Below are 18,998 nucleotides of genomic sequence, written 5' to 3'. Positions count from 1 at the left end.
GCCCCCCAATGGCTCTTTAGATCCTAAAATTCTCCGCGACTTACACAACTTCTGTGAGCGTACGGGCAAATGGAAAGAGATCCCATACATCCAGGCTTTCTCCTACCTCCGAACTAAGCCCTCTCTCCCCCTGCAATCCTAAACACCTACTACTTGCCTTAAGGTCCTCATCCTCCAACAAACCAGATCCCACTTCATCTTTTGACTTTGACCCCACTGACAAATCCCCACCCTACCAACCCAAAATCCCCACCCTCCTCTTTCTCCTCCTCCTCCTCAACCACCCAGTCTGCACGGTGCCACCACAGAAACTGCCCAGCCTCCTCCCCCTCAATCCCCACCCAGTTTCCCACCACAAGCTCCTATCAGGGGCGGGGCAACAACCCCGCCTCCTCTACTTCAACCAGTTTCCCTCCCATCCTGAGATCCCCTACCAAGTCTTGCTGTCACTCGTTCTCCAACACATCCTAGCCCCACTACGGGAAGTAGCCGGTACAGAGGGTGTCATCCGGGTGCATGTCCCTTTCTCTCTCTCTGACCTATCTCTAATTGAGAAAAGATTAGGCTCTTTCACTTCCAACCCAGCTACTTACATAAGAGAGTTCCAGTACCTAACTCAGTCATATGGTCTTACCTTTCATAATATTCACATGATCCCATCCAACACACTTTTGCCCGAGGAGTGTAGGTGAGTGTGGGAACAAGCTAGAACTCATGCCGATGAGGTTCACCAAACTACTCCAGCTCATCCAACAGGTGCTGAAGCAGTTCCTGACCGAGACCCTAATTGGGCCTATAATACAGCAGGGGGAGTCACCAATCAAGACCAATTCATCACCTGCCTTGTGGGTCTCAGGAAGTCAGCCAATAAGGCCGTTAACTATGAAAAACTCCAAGAGATTATTCAGGATAAAACTGAGAGTCCCTCTATGTTCCTAGACTGCCTCACCAAAGCTCTTTTACAATATACAAAGCTAGACCCTGAGACTCCAGATGGGAGACAATTATTAAAGACCTACTTCTTCACCCAGAGTTTCCCCGACATTAAGGCTAAACTTAGACGTCTAGAGAAGGGACCCTTAACTCCTCAGGCAGAAGTCCTGGCAGTGGCCTTCAAAGTATATAATGGAAGAGGTGAAAAGGCCCGTAAACAAAAATATCAAATGATGGCTAAGGCCTTTCAACCTACCCCAACCACTGGTACTCAGGTATCCTCACCTCCTAGGAAGCAGCCAGGAGGACCCTCCTGGTCCATGCTTCAAATGTGGTCAAATGGGTCATTGGGTCAGAGCCTGCCCAAATCCCTGGAAGCCCCCAGGTCCATGCCCTAAGTGCCATCAGGAGGGACACTGGGCTGTTGACTGTTCTCACACACCGAGAGGTGCCAGGCCATCCAGCTCTACACTCCATACACAGACCTTCTAGGTCTGGCAACTGATGATTGAGGGGGCCCGGGACTCCTACACCTGACCACTACCATCACTGTACAGGAGCTCAGGTAACCATTGTGGTAGCGGGTAGGCCCATCTTTTTCCTTTTGGACACCAGGGCCACCTACTCAGTCCTGAAGGAGTTTTGGAAACCTCCCTCCCTCTCATAGTCCTCTGAAGTCGGGGTAGAGGGCACACCTCATCAACCTTTACAAACTCCCATGCTTCACTGCATCTTTAGAGGCATTGCCCTCTCTCACTCCTTTTTGGTGATTCCCCAGTGTCCCATCCCCCTTATGGGAAGAGACCTATTATACAAGGTTGGAGCTTCCATTACTTTTGCTCCTGGACCACGCCTCAACCCCAATTCGCCTTCAATCCCACTGTTACTCACCCTTCAACCCGCTGCAAACCCACCTCCTTCTCCTTTTCCTCTGCCTACCCCATCTGGTCAACCCTGTAGTCTGGGACACCCTCACCCCTTCTGTCGCCACTTTCCCCCCAGTAATTGTCAGACTTAAAGCCCCCGCCTCTTTTCCCTCTCATCCTCAGTACCTGCTGCCCCTCAAGAGTTTACTGGGCCTGCAGCCAATTATCCAGGAACTTTTATACAAACGGCTACTACGACCAGCCAATTCCCCTTTCATGACTCCTCTACTGGCAGTTAAAAAGCCTAATGGTTCTTACAGGCTTGTCCAAGACCTAAGAGTAATTAATGCAGCTATTGTTCCCATTCATCCTGTGGTCCCTAACCCCTATACTGTATTGTCCGCCATTCCTGCTTCCACCACTCACTTTTCTGTCCTTGACCTCAAAGATGCATTCTTCACTATCCCCCTCTATCCTGACTCTCAAAATCTGTTTGCTTTCACCTGGACCAATCCTGTCACCCAAACTTCTACTCAATTAACCTGGACAGTCCTTCCCCAAGGCTTTAGAGATAGTCCCCACCTTTTTGGACAGGCTCTAGCACAAGACCTCAAATCCCTTATTCTCTCGAGCTCCACCCTCCTTCAATATGTAGATGATCTTCTCCTGTGAAGTCCTTCCTGAAAACCTCTCAACAGGATACTATCCTCCTTTTAAACTTCCTCTCAGAACATGGCTATCGGGCTTCACCCTCCAAAGTTTAGCTGTCTGCCGCTCAGGTCACATATGTGGGAGTTCAGCTCTCCCCAGGCTACAAGGCCATTACCATAGACAGGAAACAACTTCTCCAAACCATGCCCATTCCAAATAACAAGGATGAAATTCTCTCTTTCCTGGATCTTGCTGGGTTCCTTCATTCATGGATCCCCAATTTTTCACTCCTGGCTGCCCCCCTATATGAAGCATCCCAAGGACCTCTTGCTGAGCCCCTCTTGATGCCCGTAGCTAAGACCTTCTATAGACTCCAGCTGACCCTTCTACAAGCCCTTGCTCTGCACTTGCCTGATCTCACACGTCCCTTTTCTCTATATGTCTCAGAAAGGCAGGGCTTTGCCCTGGGACTTCTGGGACGTATGTTAGGACCTTCCTTTGCCCCGGTTGCCTATCTTTCCAAAAAACTAGATCCTACTATTTGGGGATGGGCTCCTTGCTTGCGAGCCCTAGCAGCAGCTGCCGTCCTCATTCAAGAATCCAAAAAACTCACCTTCGGGTCAACCAGAACTGTTTTCTCCCCTCGTCTTCTTTCTGAAATCCTTACCTACAAAGGCCTGCAGACTCTTTCCCCCTGCAGGATTCTATCACTTCAGGTTGCCCTAGTTGAAGACACCTCCCTCAATTTTAAAACCTGTGCTCCCCTTAATCCCTCCACCCTTCTTCCATTACCTCCCAATCTACAGGCAGGATCACAACTCCCCTTCCATAACTGTTTGCGAACTCTAGACGAACTCCTCCCCTGTCCCTCCCACATTCAGAAGGGTGCCCTTCCTCAGGCCACATATACCTGGTTTACTGATGGCAGTTCCTTTATCCATGAGGGTCTTCGATGGGCAGGATATGCCATTGTCTCTCTGGACAAAACTATTGAGGCAAAGCCCTTACCTCCTAACACTACAAACCAACAAGCAGAACTGATTGCCTTTACCCGAGCCTTCACTTTGGCGCAGGGGTCCTCTCTTACTGTCTATACTGATTCTAAATATGCTTTCCATATCCTTCTGTCCCATGCAGCAATCTGGAAAGAACGGGGACTCCTCAACACCAAGGGCAGCTTTATCACCAACGCCAAACACATTATACCACTGATAGAAGCCTCACACCTTCCAACAGCCATAGGCCTAGTACATTGCCGCTCCCATGGGTCAGGTCAGTCATCCATCTCCCTTGGTAACAACAGGGCAGATGAGGCAGCCCGAAAAGCAGCGTTAGTCCTTGTAATAAGTGCCCTCGTTCCAAGCCCTAAAAAATCCATTTCCACAACTACTGGCCCGCCTTCCACTGAGGCCATACTCTCCTGCTTACATCACTTATTCCACCCTAACCTCCAATCTTTACGCTTTCTCAAAACTTACCTGCCTCTTTCTCATTCAGAAACTGCCTTCCTCAAAACATTCACCACTTCATGCGAGATCTGTCAAAAAGTCAATCCCAACTCACCTTCTCAACCACCCACCTTTCCTACCCATCAAGCAGGGCTCATTCCCGGGACTGATTGGCAGCTCAACTTTACTCACATGCCCCCAGTAAACCACCACCGGTATCTTTTAGTACTGGTAGACACATTTTCAGGATGGGTTGAGGCCTTTCCCACAACTAACAAACGAGCCCAGACAGTCTCCAACATCCTACTGTCTGAAATTATCCCACGCTTTGGGATACCTACTTCCTTACAATCAGACAATGGCCCCGAGTTTATCTCTCAAATCTCCCAAGCAACCACTAAGGCCCTTAATATTCCATGGCATTTTCACATCCCCTATCACCCACAATCCTCAGGTAAAGTGGAAAGAACCAATAGAACCCTCAAATATATCCTTACTAAATTATCCCTGGAGCTCCACCTTGACTGGATAAAACTCCTCCCCTTGGCCCTACTTCGACTCTGGGCCTTGCCAAAAAAACCTGCTACACTTTCTCCTTTTGAACTCATGTATGGCTACCCCGTGCTTCCTCAGGTCTCAACTCTGAACCTCCTATCCTTCCTCCTCATCTTGTCAACCCTTTACTTCAACACATTCGCTTTCTACTCTGGTCTCACGCTGACCTCTATACACCAAAACCTCAAGACCCCACTTCTCCTACTTTTTATTACCCAGGAGACTCTGTGCTCCTATCCCTGCCACACCAAGCAACACCATCCCTAACTCCCAAATGGCAAGGACCATACACAGTAATCCTTTCCAAGCCAACTGCAGTTAAACTTCAAGGTCTTCCCCACTGTATACACAACTCCCACCTTAAGCCGTTTGTCTCCTCTTATTCCCCTCCCACAGGTTCCTACTCCTCCACCCCGACGGGACCTCTTACTCTCCACATTTCATGCTGCTCATCTCCACTTCCACTCAACACTGAAGAAGTTTCTGCCAGCACCGAGTTCTAAGACCTCCCTTACAACTGCCATGTGTCATGCCTCAGGATTGTTAACCCTGGTCGCAACACTTATTCTCTCACCAGACCTATCTTCCCAATGCCAGCCCTTTCTTCTCTTGCAGACTGTCCAAAAGAGTGTACCATCAAGGATTCCCTTTGCCCTATAGGTTGCTTTTTCTGTCTACACATATGTCCCCCCAAAATGCTATTAATTCAGCCACCCTACGTAAACACAGAAATCAGTCCAAATGCAAAAAATTTCTAACCAAACCTTTAACCAGCTTATATTACAGGATTACCAACCCCTCTCCAAAGACGATGATCCTTATTAAACCTGGAACACACCATTGCTACTGCAGACCAAGGGCTCATCTGAGGACCGCCCCCCATCAATACAAAAATGATCTCCCTTAATCAGCAGGAAGCAGTTACTGAAGACTGACCTTCACCCCTTCCCAAATCCTCTACCACTTATAAAACAGAAAAGGGAGGAATATAAGAATATAGTAATTTATCCTCCATTTACCCCATGGTCCCAAGCACATAAGCCGGTGAGAATTATGCCTGGACTTGCCTGGGGCTTGCCTGGGACTTGCCTCACCTTATCTCTAAACATCCCGACCCTCCCCCAAGGCAATAGGCCAAGCAGATCCACCACAATAAATGGCACAACTCTCTGCACCACGCCGCTCTCTCTCTCTCTCAGTCCTGCTGCTCCCCCCACAACTGCCCTCTCTCCCTCCGCTCCCCACTGGGGGCAGCCACTTTCTCTTTCAGATAATAAAATCTCTTGCATGGGCCCATGTCTCTTGAGTCATTCTGGGTAAGGAGGGTTGCGGCGAGATACCCTTTCAGTTTCCACTATGGTTTCTACTTTGACCAATTACTTAGAAGTATATTTTAGAACTCTAGTCATACGAGGTTTATTTGTTTTGGATTTCTAAACCAACTGCATTATAATCAGAGAATATAGGTTCCATGATACAAGAGATTTTCTGTCTCTATATAATAACCATTTAGAAAATAATGTAGAAAAGAAAAGACACCATCCAAATTACAAGCATGGAGTAAACTTAAGGATCACCTTCAACAGTTGTCAAATGAAGATGATTAAAGATCTCATAAGTAATTCGTATCAACAGCTTTAAAACAATGTATTCCCTCTGATCCAGAAATTTATTAAATTATTTTAAGGCAGAAGAGATTTCCATTCTTAGCAATATGACACCCATTACAAGCTTTACTGATCTATCTCTACCATCTAAGAGGCATTCAATGTATACTGAATGAATATGTTTTAGAATAAAAATTACTACTTAAGTCTAATGTAGTAAATACAAAAACTCAGTAAGACTCGCTGACTAACCAAAAGTTGAAGTTATGGGGAAATGACCTATTAAAAAGATAATATTATCTCTCTTCTCTAAAGTATAAATGACATGTGAGTAAAAACTTAATAATAAATATACTAATGTAACTTTTAACACCATCTTATAACATAATGGTCACCATTTAAAAAGCTTATCACAGCTATGAGTTGGGCATTTAAAAAGCAAACACACCTTAGAATCAATAGGTAGAATTAATTTAATACATATTTCAGAATAGCTGAATTAATAAAGTGTCTTGTCAACTAAAAACAAGCACATGCCCTTAAGAAATTTCTGTATTACCTCTTCGGCCTCTTTTATGTGATCCTGGGTCATCTTCATCTTCAGTAACTGTATCTTGATCTAGTTCCTTTTGCTCTATTTCTTTGCTCTCAGTGCTAGTATCAAAATCTTCCCTTTCTTCTTCCCTATGGGATAAAAACAAAGATCATATTCATTAATGAATATATAATTCCACTCATGAAATATTTATTGCCTGTCTATGAAGTGCCAGGCATTATGCTTTGGAAGTAGTGGAGAAGACACAGAGTTTATTGTCCTGCAGAGAAAACAGATAAGTAATAATACATAAGCTATCATAAAAATGAAAGTATGTAATAAAAAAGGAGATGTTCAAGGTTCTACGAAACATTTCAAGGAGAACAAATCTAGTCTCAAGGATGAGGAAAGGCTTGCTTGAAGAAACATCAAACTGCGAGACCAGAGACCAGGCAGACTGGGGAGGGGAGAGGAGACAGATGAGAAAAAAATCTCCATTTCTGGCAGAGTGGATTAACATATGCAAAGGCACTGAGCTGAAGGGAAAAGGAAGGAGTCTATAATTTTGATAAAAATGTAAAAAAATATTATTCAGCCATAAAAAGAAATCCTGCTATTTACAACAACATGGTTGGCGCTAAAAGGGTATTATGCTCAGTGAAACAAGCCAGGCGGAGAGAGACAAATGCCCTATAATTTCACTCATTTGTGGAGTGTAAAAACAAAGCAAAACAGCATTAGACTCGGACACTAAGAAGTGACTAGTGGTTACTAAAGGGGAAGAGAGTGGGCGGGGGTGGGGGCAGGGGAAGGAGAACTACTGAACCACTGTGATATATGTTTGATTAAAAAAAAAAAAGTAAAAGAAAAGAAGTAATCCAAGACATGGAAGAGAAAGCCAGGTTTAGATCATCCTGGGCTTTGTAGGGAATTATTCAAAAAGCAATGGGGAAAAAGTAAAAGGGTTTATAAATGGTAGATGGTATGATTAGAAAGTGTTTCAGCTGCTAAGTGGAAAATGATTTGGTAGAGAAAGCAGATGAGGGGAAACCAATAAAAGAGGCCACTGTAATAGTCCAAGTAGTAGGCTGGGATGTGATGGTGGCTCAGAGTAGAAAGGACATTAAGTAGACAAACAGTGGAGGACAGAAAACAAACTTAAGATACAGTAAGTAGGCAAAATGAACACAATGTGAGTGTTTTACCTAATCCATTGTATAGTCCAAATTAAAACAAAAATTGTATCAATCATGAAAGAAATTCACTGCTTAAATTCTACATCCAAAGTGAGGTTTGTAAACTCAAATGTATTTAGGAGCTAGAGAAATAATGAATGAGGCTTAGATGAGTATAAATAAATGTGAAGTGGTGGGATCTATAACATGCCTTTTTAATTTTTTTTAAAAATTGAGACTCACAAGGAATAAAAATATAACTATGTGAGGTGGCAGATATTTAATTATAATCATTTTGTGAATTATGCATATATCAAATCATTATGTTGTATGCCTTAAATACAGTATTATATACCAATTTTATCTCAATATAACTGAAAACCTGTAAAAAAATTAAAGAAAGATATTTCACATACCTTAAAAATTACCATTTTAAAGTGTAAAGTTAGTGGTTTTTAGTATATTCACAATGTTGTGCAATGATTACCCCTAATTTCAGAATATTTTCATCATTCCAAAAGAAAAACCTCATAGTCATTAGTAGTCACTTTCCATTTCCTCTTCTCCACTGCCCCTGGTAACTACTTTGATCTACTTTCTGTTACAGATTTGTCTATTCTAGACTTTTTATATAAATGGAATCATACAATACATTCTCTTTTGTGACTAGTTTCTTTCACTGAGCATGTTTTTAAAGTTCACCCATATTGTAGCTTATACCAGAATTACATTCCTTTTTATTGCTGAATAACATTCTGCTGTACGGACATATCACATTTTGTCTATCCATTCATTAATAAATAGACATGTGGGTTATTACCATCTTTTGGCTGTTAGAAATAATGCTACTATGAACTTTTATGTATACATTTTTGGGTGAATTTATATTCTTAATTCTCTTGGGTACGTATTAGGAATGGAATTGCGGGATCATATGGTGATATATGATTTAACGGAGGAACTGCCAAATTTATCCAAACCAGCTGTAAACTATTTTATAACCCCATCAACAAAGTATGGGAGTTCTGATTCTTCCACATTCTCAGCAACACTTGTTATTGTTCCTCAATTAGATCATAGTCTTCCTAGAGAGTGTGAGGCAGTATCTCACTGTGATTTTTTTTCATGTGCATTTCCCCAATAACTAATGATTTAAGGCATCTTTTCTTGTACTTCTTGTATATACCTTCTTTGAAGAAATGCCTATTAAAATCCTTTGCCCATTTTTTAATTAGTCTGTCTTTTTAGTGTTGAGTTGTATGAGTTCTTTATATATCCTGGATATTAGACTATGAGAAATTGGGGATCAACAGAGGTGAGGCTCAGAACCTCATCCCCCCTGCTTTGAGAGAAATCTTCTGCATCCGTGGATGGTTTATTGCCCTTGTCTAGCTTGGATTAACACATAGTCTACAGGCACACACCTGATCATCTACAATTGCTCTCCTACAACACTAAACTATGTTTTCTACCTTTATCTTGCATCTACCTACCACTTCAGCATTTTATTAAAAATAAAAATAATAATAATAAAGGGAGAAATGTGGGATCAACATATAAATCAAGTATAAAAATCAAATGAATATTCATATTTGACCTGATTGTTTATAGTTCATAATGCGTGATCAAAACCGAAAGTTTCTGTGATGAATGCCCTTGTACTGTTCACCATGTAAGAATTTATTCACTATGTAAGAATTCGTTCACCATGTAAGAACTTGTTCGTTATGCTTCAGAAGATTGGAGACTGACGAGAGTTAGGCTTGAGATGGATTAATGATTGTACATTGAGCATTGACCTCCCTATACTGAATTTTATTGTTGTTAACAACCATTTGATCAATAAATATGAGAGACGCCCTCTCAAAAAAAAAAAAAAATTATAGGAAAGGACCTGACACATTTTATTGAAATTTGTGGCAATATACTAAGTTGTTTTGTAGCATAAATGTTTTAAATGCTTTCATTTTAGTGTTTCTTTTCCAAAAGGCGGTTTTTCAATTTCATATGTGGTTCTCTCGTTAAAATTTTTTGTTGAAAGAAGCAAAAAATAAAGAGTAAAATAGTTGACAAAAAAAAAATATATATATATATATATACCTGTTGCAAGTTTGTAACATATAATATTAAGACTTAATAGGTGTTTCTGCATGAAAGCATAATCAAAGTCAAATACACTAATTTCAGAATATTGAGATTTTTAGAACCTTTCCTTGTAGATTTTGTAAAAAAAAAGATAAAAACTATTTCTGCTAAATTTGAATATGCTTTGCCATCTACACTTGTCTTCACAGTCAGTCTTCATCCCAAATATTCTGAAATGCAATAAAATGCTTAGGCAGTCATTAAACTGCTTATGGTGCTGCCATCCTTTCCCTGTACCTTCTATCAAAACCTCCGATTTCATCACTATTTGTCAATGGGCTTGGAGCAGCTCTGTGAAATACAGAGTACAACTGTGATGATGGTGGTGGAGGAGGAAGATACTACTATTAACGCTAGAACTATATTACAGATTAAAAATAGCCTACTGGAAGTTTTCTGGTAAATTATCATTTATAAATTAATTCTATGAGAAAATGAGTTGTAGATTCTGTGCAAGTATTTTTTAACATAACACATCTATGCTTGAGGAATGGCTATACGGAAATTTCAAAGGTACACTAACACAATTATGTACCTACAGAAAACTAGTTCCCTAAAAATTTTGAAAGCATTTTAGAGTTTAAGGTGCTGATTTTTCTTATTTATGTACTACCAGATGAGCAGTGTAATTAAAACCATACCCAACAGATATATCTGCAGCTGAATTTCTTTGTTCATCTTCCTTTAGTTTTTCTTGTTTCTCTTTCATTTTCTGTTCTTGTTCCTTAAGTTTTTCTTCCTTTCTTTTACGAATTCTGAAAGTTAAAATCAATTATTATAGTTTATCTGATATAAAGATACTTTTAATTTTTAACTTGCAGCATCTTGTCTTTAATCAAATTATGGAATGTACTCCAATGTTATCATAAAATCTTAATGCAGCAATCCATTCAAAACCTCTTAGTTATCAAACATCAGTATGAGATAATATCACCTTATAGCCCAATATGAAATATGGTTTTAGACACAAAGAAATAAACAGGTTTCATTAGTGCACTGACTATAATTATCTCTTACCTAGCAGCTGCCTCTTCCCTCTCTTTTCGATGTTGTTCTGCTTTTAACTCCCGGAACTCCTGTTTTGCCTGTCGTAATATATCAACATAATCTTCAATGAAATCCCTAGCAGAGACTAGGGTCAGCAGTTTCCCACAGAGAGCATGAAGTATTTTCATTTTTTCTCCTGTCAAAAATTGGTAAATAACTTCTGTATTATCAAATGACAAAAAAGGAATTGTGCTTGAAAATTTTTAATTTGTGGCTCAATGCGAAAATGCTTAATGAAGAATAGGAAAAAGTTCTCTCTAGATGAAACATGCTAATGCCATGTCTTTAGAAAAGCAACTTTAAATCCAATTTAACAGTTATGTGATATACAAGGCATTTCAAACACTAGCAACTACCTTATATTACTAGTTAAACAGCCATGAAAAGTTATCTAATTACAAAGAATTGTTTTTCAAGTTTTAATTCTTAGGCTCAGAAATGAAGTTCAAATCAAAACTCTATTATATATTCAAAAATACATCAAAAAGATCATCCATCATCATCAAGTGGGATTTATTCCAAGAATGCAAGGATGGTACAATATTCGAAAATCCATCAACATCATCCACCACATCAACAAAAAGAAGGACAAAAACCATATGATCATCTCCACAGACACTGAAAAAGCATTTGACAAAATTTAACATCCATTCATGGTAAAAACTCTCAACAAAATGGGTATAGAGGGCAAGTATCTCAACATAATAAAGGCCATATATGATAAACTCACAGCCAACATCATATGTAATAGCAAAAAGTTGAAAGCTTTTCTTCTAAGATTGGGAACAAGACAAGGATGCCCATTTTCCCCACTTTTATTCAACATAGTTCTGGAGGTCCTAGCCATGGCAATGAGACAACATAAAGAAATAAAAGGCATCCAGATTGGCAAGGAAGAAGTTGAACTGTCACTGTTGGCAGATGACATGACATTGTACATAAAAAACCCTAAAGAATCCACTTCAAAACTACTAGAACTAATAACCGAATTCAGCAAAGTTGCAGGATACAAAATTAATAAACAAAAATCTGTTGCATTCCTATATATTAATGATGAACTAGCAGAAAGAGAAATCAAGAAAACAATTCCATCTACAATTGCATCAAAGGAATAAAATACCAAGGAATAAACCTAACCAAGGAGGTGAAACACCTACACCCTGAAAACTACAAGACACTCATGAGATAAATTAAAGAAGACACCAATAAATGGAAATACATCCCATGCTCATGGAAGGGAAGAATTCATATTGTCAAAATGGCCATCCTGCCTAAAGCAATCTACAGATTCAATGCAACCCCTATCAAAATACCAACAGCATTCTTCAACAAACTAGAACAAACAGATCTAAAATTTATATGGAACCACAAAAGACCCCAAACAGCCAAAGCAATCCTGAAGGAAGAATAAAGCTCGGGATGTTATGCTCCCCAATTTCAAGCACTACTACAAAGCCACAGTAATCAAAACAATTTGGTACTGGCACAAGAACAGATCTATAGATCAATGGAACAGAATAGAGAGCCCAGATATAAACCCACACATATATGGCCAATTAATATACAATAAAGGAGCCACGGATATACAATGGGGAAATGATAGCCTCTTCAACAACTGGTGTTGGCAAAACTGGACAGCTACATGTAAGAGAATGAAACTAGATTATTGTCTAAATCCATACACAAAAGTAAACTTGAAATGGATCAAAGACCTAAATGTCATGAAGCCATAAAACTCTTAGAAGAAAACATAGCAAAAATCTTTTGAATATAAACACGAGCAACTTTTTCCTGATCACATCCTCTCAGGAAAGAGAAACAAAAGCAAAAATGAACAAATGGGACTATATAAAACTAAAAAGCTTCTGTACAGCAAAGGACACCATCAGCAGAACAAAAAGGCATCCTACAGTATGGGAGAATATATTCGTAAATGACATATCTGATAAGGGGTTAACACCCAAAATATATAAAGAACCCACATGCCTCAACACCCAAAAAGCAAATAACCTAATTAAAAAAAAATGGGTGGAGGATCTGAACAGACATTTCTCCAAAGAAGAAATTCAGATGGCCAGCAGACACATGAAAAGATGCTCCACATTGGTAATTATCAGGGAAATGCAAATTAAAACCAAAATGAGATATCACCTCACACCAGTTAGGATGACCAACACCTGAAATTGAAGGAACAACAAATGCTGACAAGGATGCAGAGAAAGGGTAACCCTCCTACACTGCTGGTGGGAATGTAAATTAGTTCAACCATTGTGGAAAGCAATATGGAGGTTCCTCAAAAAACTAAAAATAGAAATACCATTTGACTCAGTAACTCTACTCCTGGGAACGTACCTGAAGAAAACAAGATCCCGGACTAAAAAAGACATATACACCCCTTTTTTTTTATTGTAGCACTGTTTACAATAGCCAAGATATGGAAGCAACCTAAGTGTCCATCAGTAGATGAATGGATAAAGATGATGTGGTACATATACACAATGGACTATTATTCAGCCATAAGAAGAAAACACATCCTACCAATTGCAGCCACATGGATGGAGTTAGGGGGTATTAAGCTCAGTGAAATAAGCCAGGTGGAGAAAGACAAGTACCAAGTGATTTCATTCATTTGTGGAGTATAACAAGAAAGCAAAACTGAAGGAACAAAACAGCAGCAGACTAACAGACTCCAAGAAGGGACAAGCAGTTACCAAAGGGAAGGGGGTTTGGAGTGGGGTGGGGAGGGAGGGAGAAGGGGATTATGATTAGCATACATAATGTAGGGGGGTCACGGGGAAGGCAGTATAGCACAGAGAAGACAAGTAGTGACTCTATAGCATCTTATTATGCTGATGGACAGTGATTGCAATGGAGTCTATGGGGGGACTTGATAATATGGGTGAATATAGTAACTACAATGTTGCTCATGTGAAACCTTCATAAGATTATATATCAATATGATACCTTAATTCAAAAAAAACCTCTATTATAACTACATGAATTTAAAAACAATGGCATCCCTAAGAATGCAGTTTCCCAGTCTCAAGACGACGTATGCACCCCTATGTTTATCACAGCACTATTTACAATAGCCAAGATATGGAAGCAACCTAAGCGTCCATCAGTAGATGAATGGATAAAGAAGATGTGGTACATATACACAATGCAATATTATTCAGCCATAAGAAGAAAACAAATCCTACCATTTGCAACAATATGAATGGAGCTAGAGGGTATTATGCTCAGTGAAATAAGCCAGGTGGAGAAAGACAAGTATCAAATGATTTCACTCATCTGTGGAGCATAAGAACAAATCAAAAACTGAAGGAACAAAACAGTGGCAGACTCACAGAACCCAAGAATGGACTAACAGTTGCCAAAGGGAAAGGGACTGGGGAGGATGGGTGGGAAGGGAAGGAGAAGGGGAATAAGGGGCATTATGATTAGCACACATAATGTAGTGGGGGCACAGGGAAGGCAGTATAGCACAGAGAAGACAAGTAGTGACTCTGTATCATCTTACTATGTTGACGGACAGTGACTGTAATGGGGTATGTGGTGGGGACCTGATAATTGTGGGAATCTAGTAACCACAGTGTTGATCATGTAATTGTATATTAATGATACCAAAATAAAAAAAAGCACATAAAAAGAAAATAATGGCAATAGGAAAATTGCTACTTTGAAAAGATGGCACAGAAACATGACAGTAAATTATAAAAACTATATAATGTTAGGAACTAAGGTATTCTACTTTTATTATAGATTCTCTTAAATAAGCATATTAAACTGTGTATTTGTGCCTTCTAATTTTCTACTTAAAAGTGAAAAATACTTTCATCTTAACTTCATATACTATTTCTCACATCTCAAATACTCAAGTGAATGTTAGAAACTAAGTTTAAGCAGCTATGGCTTAAACTTCTGACACAATAGGGAATAAAAGTGAAAGCTAGCTAATGCTCACTTATCCTTCTAAACTTAGTAGATATAATGGACTAACCACAAAATTCTTATGTAATAGAAAATCCAATTGAAAATGAAAGGAAAATCACAAATATTTTAAGCTCTGAATATATGAACAATGAACAACAGTAGTTTCAATTTAGCTCACTATTTGTATTCTAACAGATTTTTTTAAAAGACTGCTTTCTCTCCTCTTTTAAAACCAATTATCATCTAAAATTTCTCATCAGCCATCTAATTTTCTGGGTCTAAGAGGTATAAGACAGTAGGAAAGGGGAAAGTTATACAAATTCCAACTTGCAAATTTTACCTGGTGTCAGATCATACACTGAAGTGCTCGACAGCTTCTTCACTAGACTGGGATTGCTCAAACGAAGCTCCATGCAGGCATCATCTGTGGCATCAAATCCTCCTCGTTTTTGATATCTGTATTTTGCATTTGCTGATGTTACATCAGCACCTGAAGCTAGGATGTGCAGTCTGAGGATTTCAGAAAGAGTGCAGCTGTCAAGATCCAAGCTTTTCAAACTGCAGCCTATAGTTGTTAAAAATGAAATAGTTATTTAGAATATCAACAATAAGTCCTCAGCAATGTAAAATTTACCTTTATAAAATTAAAAATAAAAAGCCAATCAAAAAAATAAAACCCACACATACCCTGGTGCAACTGCGGCCATGCAGCTGCCAAAGATGCAACTGCAGAAAGTGCAGATTTTGTGGGGTCTGCATCTTCGTCCAAAGCCTCTGTTAAATCTTTAAGGAAATAAATACTTTATTCTAGTGCAAATCAAAGCTTGAATATTTGGGAATAATGCCCTTTTAAAATGATGAAAGAAACAGCAAACAGCTTAATATTCAGAAGCCTCAAAAGAACCAACAACACTAGGTACAACAAGCATCATTCACATTCTGCCTAGTCTCCACCTAAAACTATAAATCCTCAGACATGCACTACACACTAATATTTTCCTTACCTAACATTGAGAAGACAGTTTCTAAGTTACCAACAAGATGCACATACACATTCCAAAAAAAAGGTAAAATGCACGTTTGAAATAAAAACAAATCTCCTTGCTCAATATAACTTTAGAAAAGCCTACTTTGAAACTCAGAACCTATTTGAAGATACCCAATTTTTCTTGTAACTATGTTCAGACTGAATCATAACAAAGTATAGGTTGTAACATCACAAAACCAGCCAAAGAGCTAGAACTTAGAGAACAGCTTTTTATTTTGAAAATCCTCTGATACAAGAAACAGTAGGAAGATTTCCCTGTATTTTCTAAGTAAATTGCTTTAAGCTTTGAAAGCAGTGCTTAGCTTACAAATAGGACTAACAAGCAAATCAACTGGCACAAACATATTTAAAGCATTGGTATAAAATTGTTCACTTGTTATATCACAGTATAGTGGACACAGCTTCAGACTGAGAGTCAGATTGTGAATATTCTCTTAACTCTGCCACTCCCTAGTTCATAGTTATGCAGCCTTTATACAATCACTTAACAGACTTCATTTTTCTTAAAGGAGTGAGTCAAGAAGTTTTCAAATTCTTCCAGTATTTCGAGTATTTCTTGGAAGCCCAATATAAAAGAGGTAAAATATCCCCTTGTTAAAGTAGGGTATGGAGATGACAGTACTGCCCATTCATCTTTCCAACTCTCCTGCAGCGGCATCTAAGAATCCCTGTACAATTTGTAGGGCTTCTTGGATTAGAGGTGGAAAATCACTGGACTACACTGATTCTGTGGTTCCTTAACCTTCCACTATGTATGATTCCCTTCCCAAAGTTCAAAAGTTGATAAAAATAAACCTTAGAAAACAGAACTGCTGTGCTTTACTAAAGGAAAAAGGCAACTCAGGGATCATGTCAGATTATAATCATTGACAATGTCATGGCATTTAAAGCACAAACAATACTGTACAGGAGAAATTACTTGACTAAACTTTTCATATCCACAGGAGTTATTCCTATCAGGCCATGAATCTAGTCCAAATGACAGATATTAATTATATTCTTCCTCGCCAGGGAAATACTGGATCTAAACTTTCTCAGTTTTTTTTTAAAGCCAAACACATTTAAGATTAGTAGGCACTCAAATAAAGAATAGCCCTAGTTACACAGCTGTAAAAGTGTATTGACTCTTTTCCTTTGCAGCAATCACCACGTTCAACCTATTTTATCTATAGTAAGTTATAATTTCCTAGGCCAAAAGCTCTAAAGGCCTAGGAAATAGACGACCAACAAAATGACAGTTTATTTTTCATTAAACTAACATGTTAAAATATGTACTCTTTAACTTAATTATCTACCAAATGAATTTCTTGGCATTCTCAAGAAACTGTAAGTATCACTGTAGGGTTTGCTTAGAGACTGTCACTTGGGTAACATCATACCAAGAGAATACAGCTGAACTGTATATGTTATGATTAACTGAAACACATACATTTATCATCATAGTAATCTAGAATTAGGTACATACATGTCCAACACTAAATAGTGATATCTTAGCAAATACACAAAGCTATTTTATGAGAGGAGGATGCTTATATAGAAGCTCTCTCATACTCTGAAGGGCTTTTAAGTTCATGATGTTAAGACTAAAGAGACGAATTGATTTTTTTAATGTAAGATTTTAAAAATTGCTAGTCAAAATGTCCAAGATTTGATATAAAAATAGGGAGGCCAAATGCAAAAGAATTATACTTTACTGAAGACAGATAATTTTATAGGTAATGCTAGGGAAACAAATATTCACATTTTCAACTTCTTTGCCATATTATGAGGCAAGACAAGCATAGTTACGAGTCTCCAGACCATACCACCTGAGTTTTTACCTCATCAATTTCTTACTAGCCATGTGTCTTTGGGCAAATTAACTAAACTCTGTAAGTCTAAGTTTCTTTATATGTAGCAGTCAGAAAATAATTATATCTAACTGGTATGAGAATTAAATGAAACAATGCATATAGAGTGCACCACTTGCTAGCTATGTGATCTTCAATAAACAACTTCACTGAACCTCAGTTTTCTTGTCACTAAAATAAATTCATACTTTCCTCTTCTGCCCAATTTCCCTCTTTCTAGAAATAGCAGGAAACACCTTACTAGTAAGGCCAGCTAAAGAGGAAGTAAGAGAATTTCAATCCTATCTAACTATTTAATTGCTTTCAGGAAGACTGTGGAAAAGGCTTTTTGTTGCTGACATGAGAGAACATATGAAAAATACCTGGGGAATAGCCCAAGGCCCTTAATGAAACCAAGTAAACCATATAAAACATGGCCAATATAGTAGGGAAGTGAGAGAAGTGTGACAATCCCAAAGTATGTTTTTTTCCCTAACGTTTACTAAATATTTTCAAAAGGAGTATTAAAACCTTTATTTAATGGTGAATACTTAATCAGAGGTAGACCTTATATTTACATTTACAGTCAGTCCTGCACAGGAATACAACTATAAAAATTGAAGCTCAAATAAATTACGAATAGAAAACATAATGGCAATATAACCACCAACAGTCACATATTTTTCCTTTACACTAGCTAATTTTCCAACACAATTTCCAGTACCTCATTTTTTGTCATCAGTACAAGACTACAAAATTCATTTGCTTCAAATCCTGATTTAAATACAGCTTTATGTCTTATATTATGGTCAGAACTTGGTCAATAATGGTATAATGTTATTGGTCATTAAGACAATCTAATGACTAAAAGAAGGAGTATTTGCTACGTCGTCTGTCTTATTAGATGTATTATAAATGGATTTATCTTTCTGCTTTCCTTTTATTAGAGTCTCTTAATTGACTAAGTCATCTGAGATGACAATGGGGACCATATTCTAAAATGGCCTTGATAAGGGACCTACAGTGATCAGCACGTAAGCAAGCTAGAGAATATATTTTGCTGGCTTTCATGCTGTAAAACCAAAAGTCAACTGATACTGGCTACATACTCATCATTATCCTGTTGCTTCAGGGACCTGCTATAAAGGAAAATGAGCTCAATTACCTAACATCAACAATACTATTTGAATGTACAGATGTTCCATCTTTTCATATCAAGATTC

At 38.6% G+C, this 18,998-nt stretch overlaps 1 protein-coding gene across 5 annotated transcripts in view; it reads right to left on the bottom strand.

Moving 5' to 3' along the window:
* The window catches only part of BAZ1A (bromodomain adjacent to zinc finger domain 1A), a 125,169-nt gene that overhangs the window by 19,804 nt on the left and 86,367 nt on the right, over positions 1–18,998 (bottom strand). For 4 of the 5 annotated variants that reach the window (XM_073211358.1, XM_073211360.1, XM_073211362.1 and 1 more), the window contains 5 exons: positions 15,586–15,681; positions 15,239–15,463; positions 10,933–11,098; positions 10,557–10,670; positions 6,620–6,744 (listed from right to left, as the gene is read on the bottom strand). In XM_073211358.1, the coding sequence (XP_073067459.1) occupies positions 6,620–6,744; positions 10,557–10,670; positions 10,933–11,098; positions 15,239–15,463; positions 15,586–15,681 (726 nt within the window). The remainder of the gene's footprint in view (positions 1–6,619; positions 6,745–10,556; positions 10,671–10,932; positions 11,099–15,238; positions 15,464–15,585; positions 15,682–18,998) is intronic. The other variant, XM_073211357.1, reaches the window with a different exon arrangement.

The sequence above is a fragment of the Manis javanica genome, chromosome 8, assembly GCF_040802235.1.
Source record: "Manis javanica isolate MJ-LG chromosome 8, MJ_LKY, whole genome shotgun sequence".
Lineage (NCBI taxonomy): Eukaryota > Metazoa > Chordata > Mammalia > Pholidota > Manidae > Manis > Manis javanica.
This window is presented reverse-complemented; position numbering and strand designations above follow the sequence as displayed.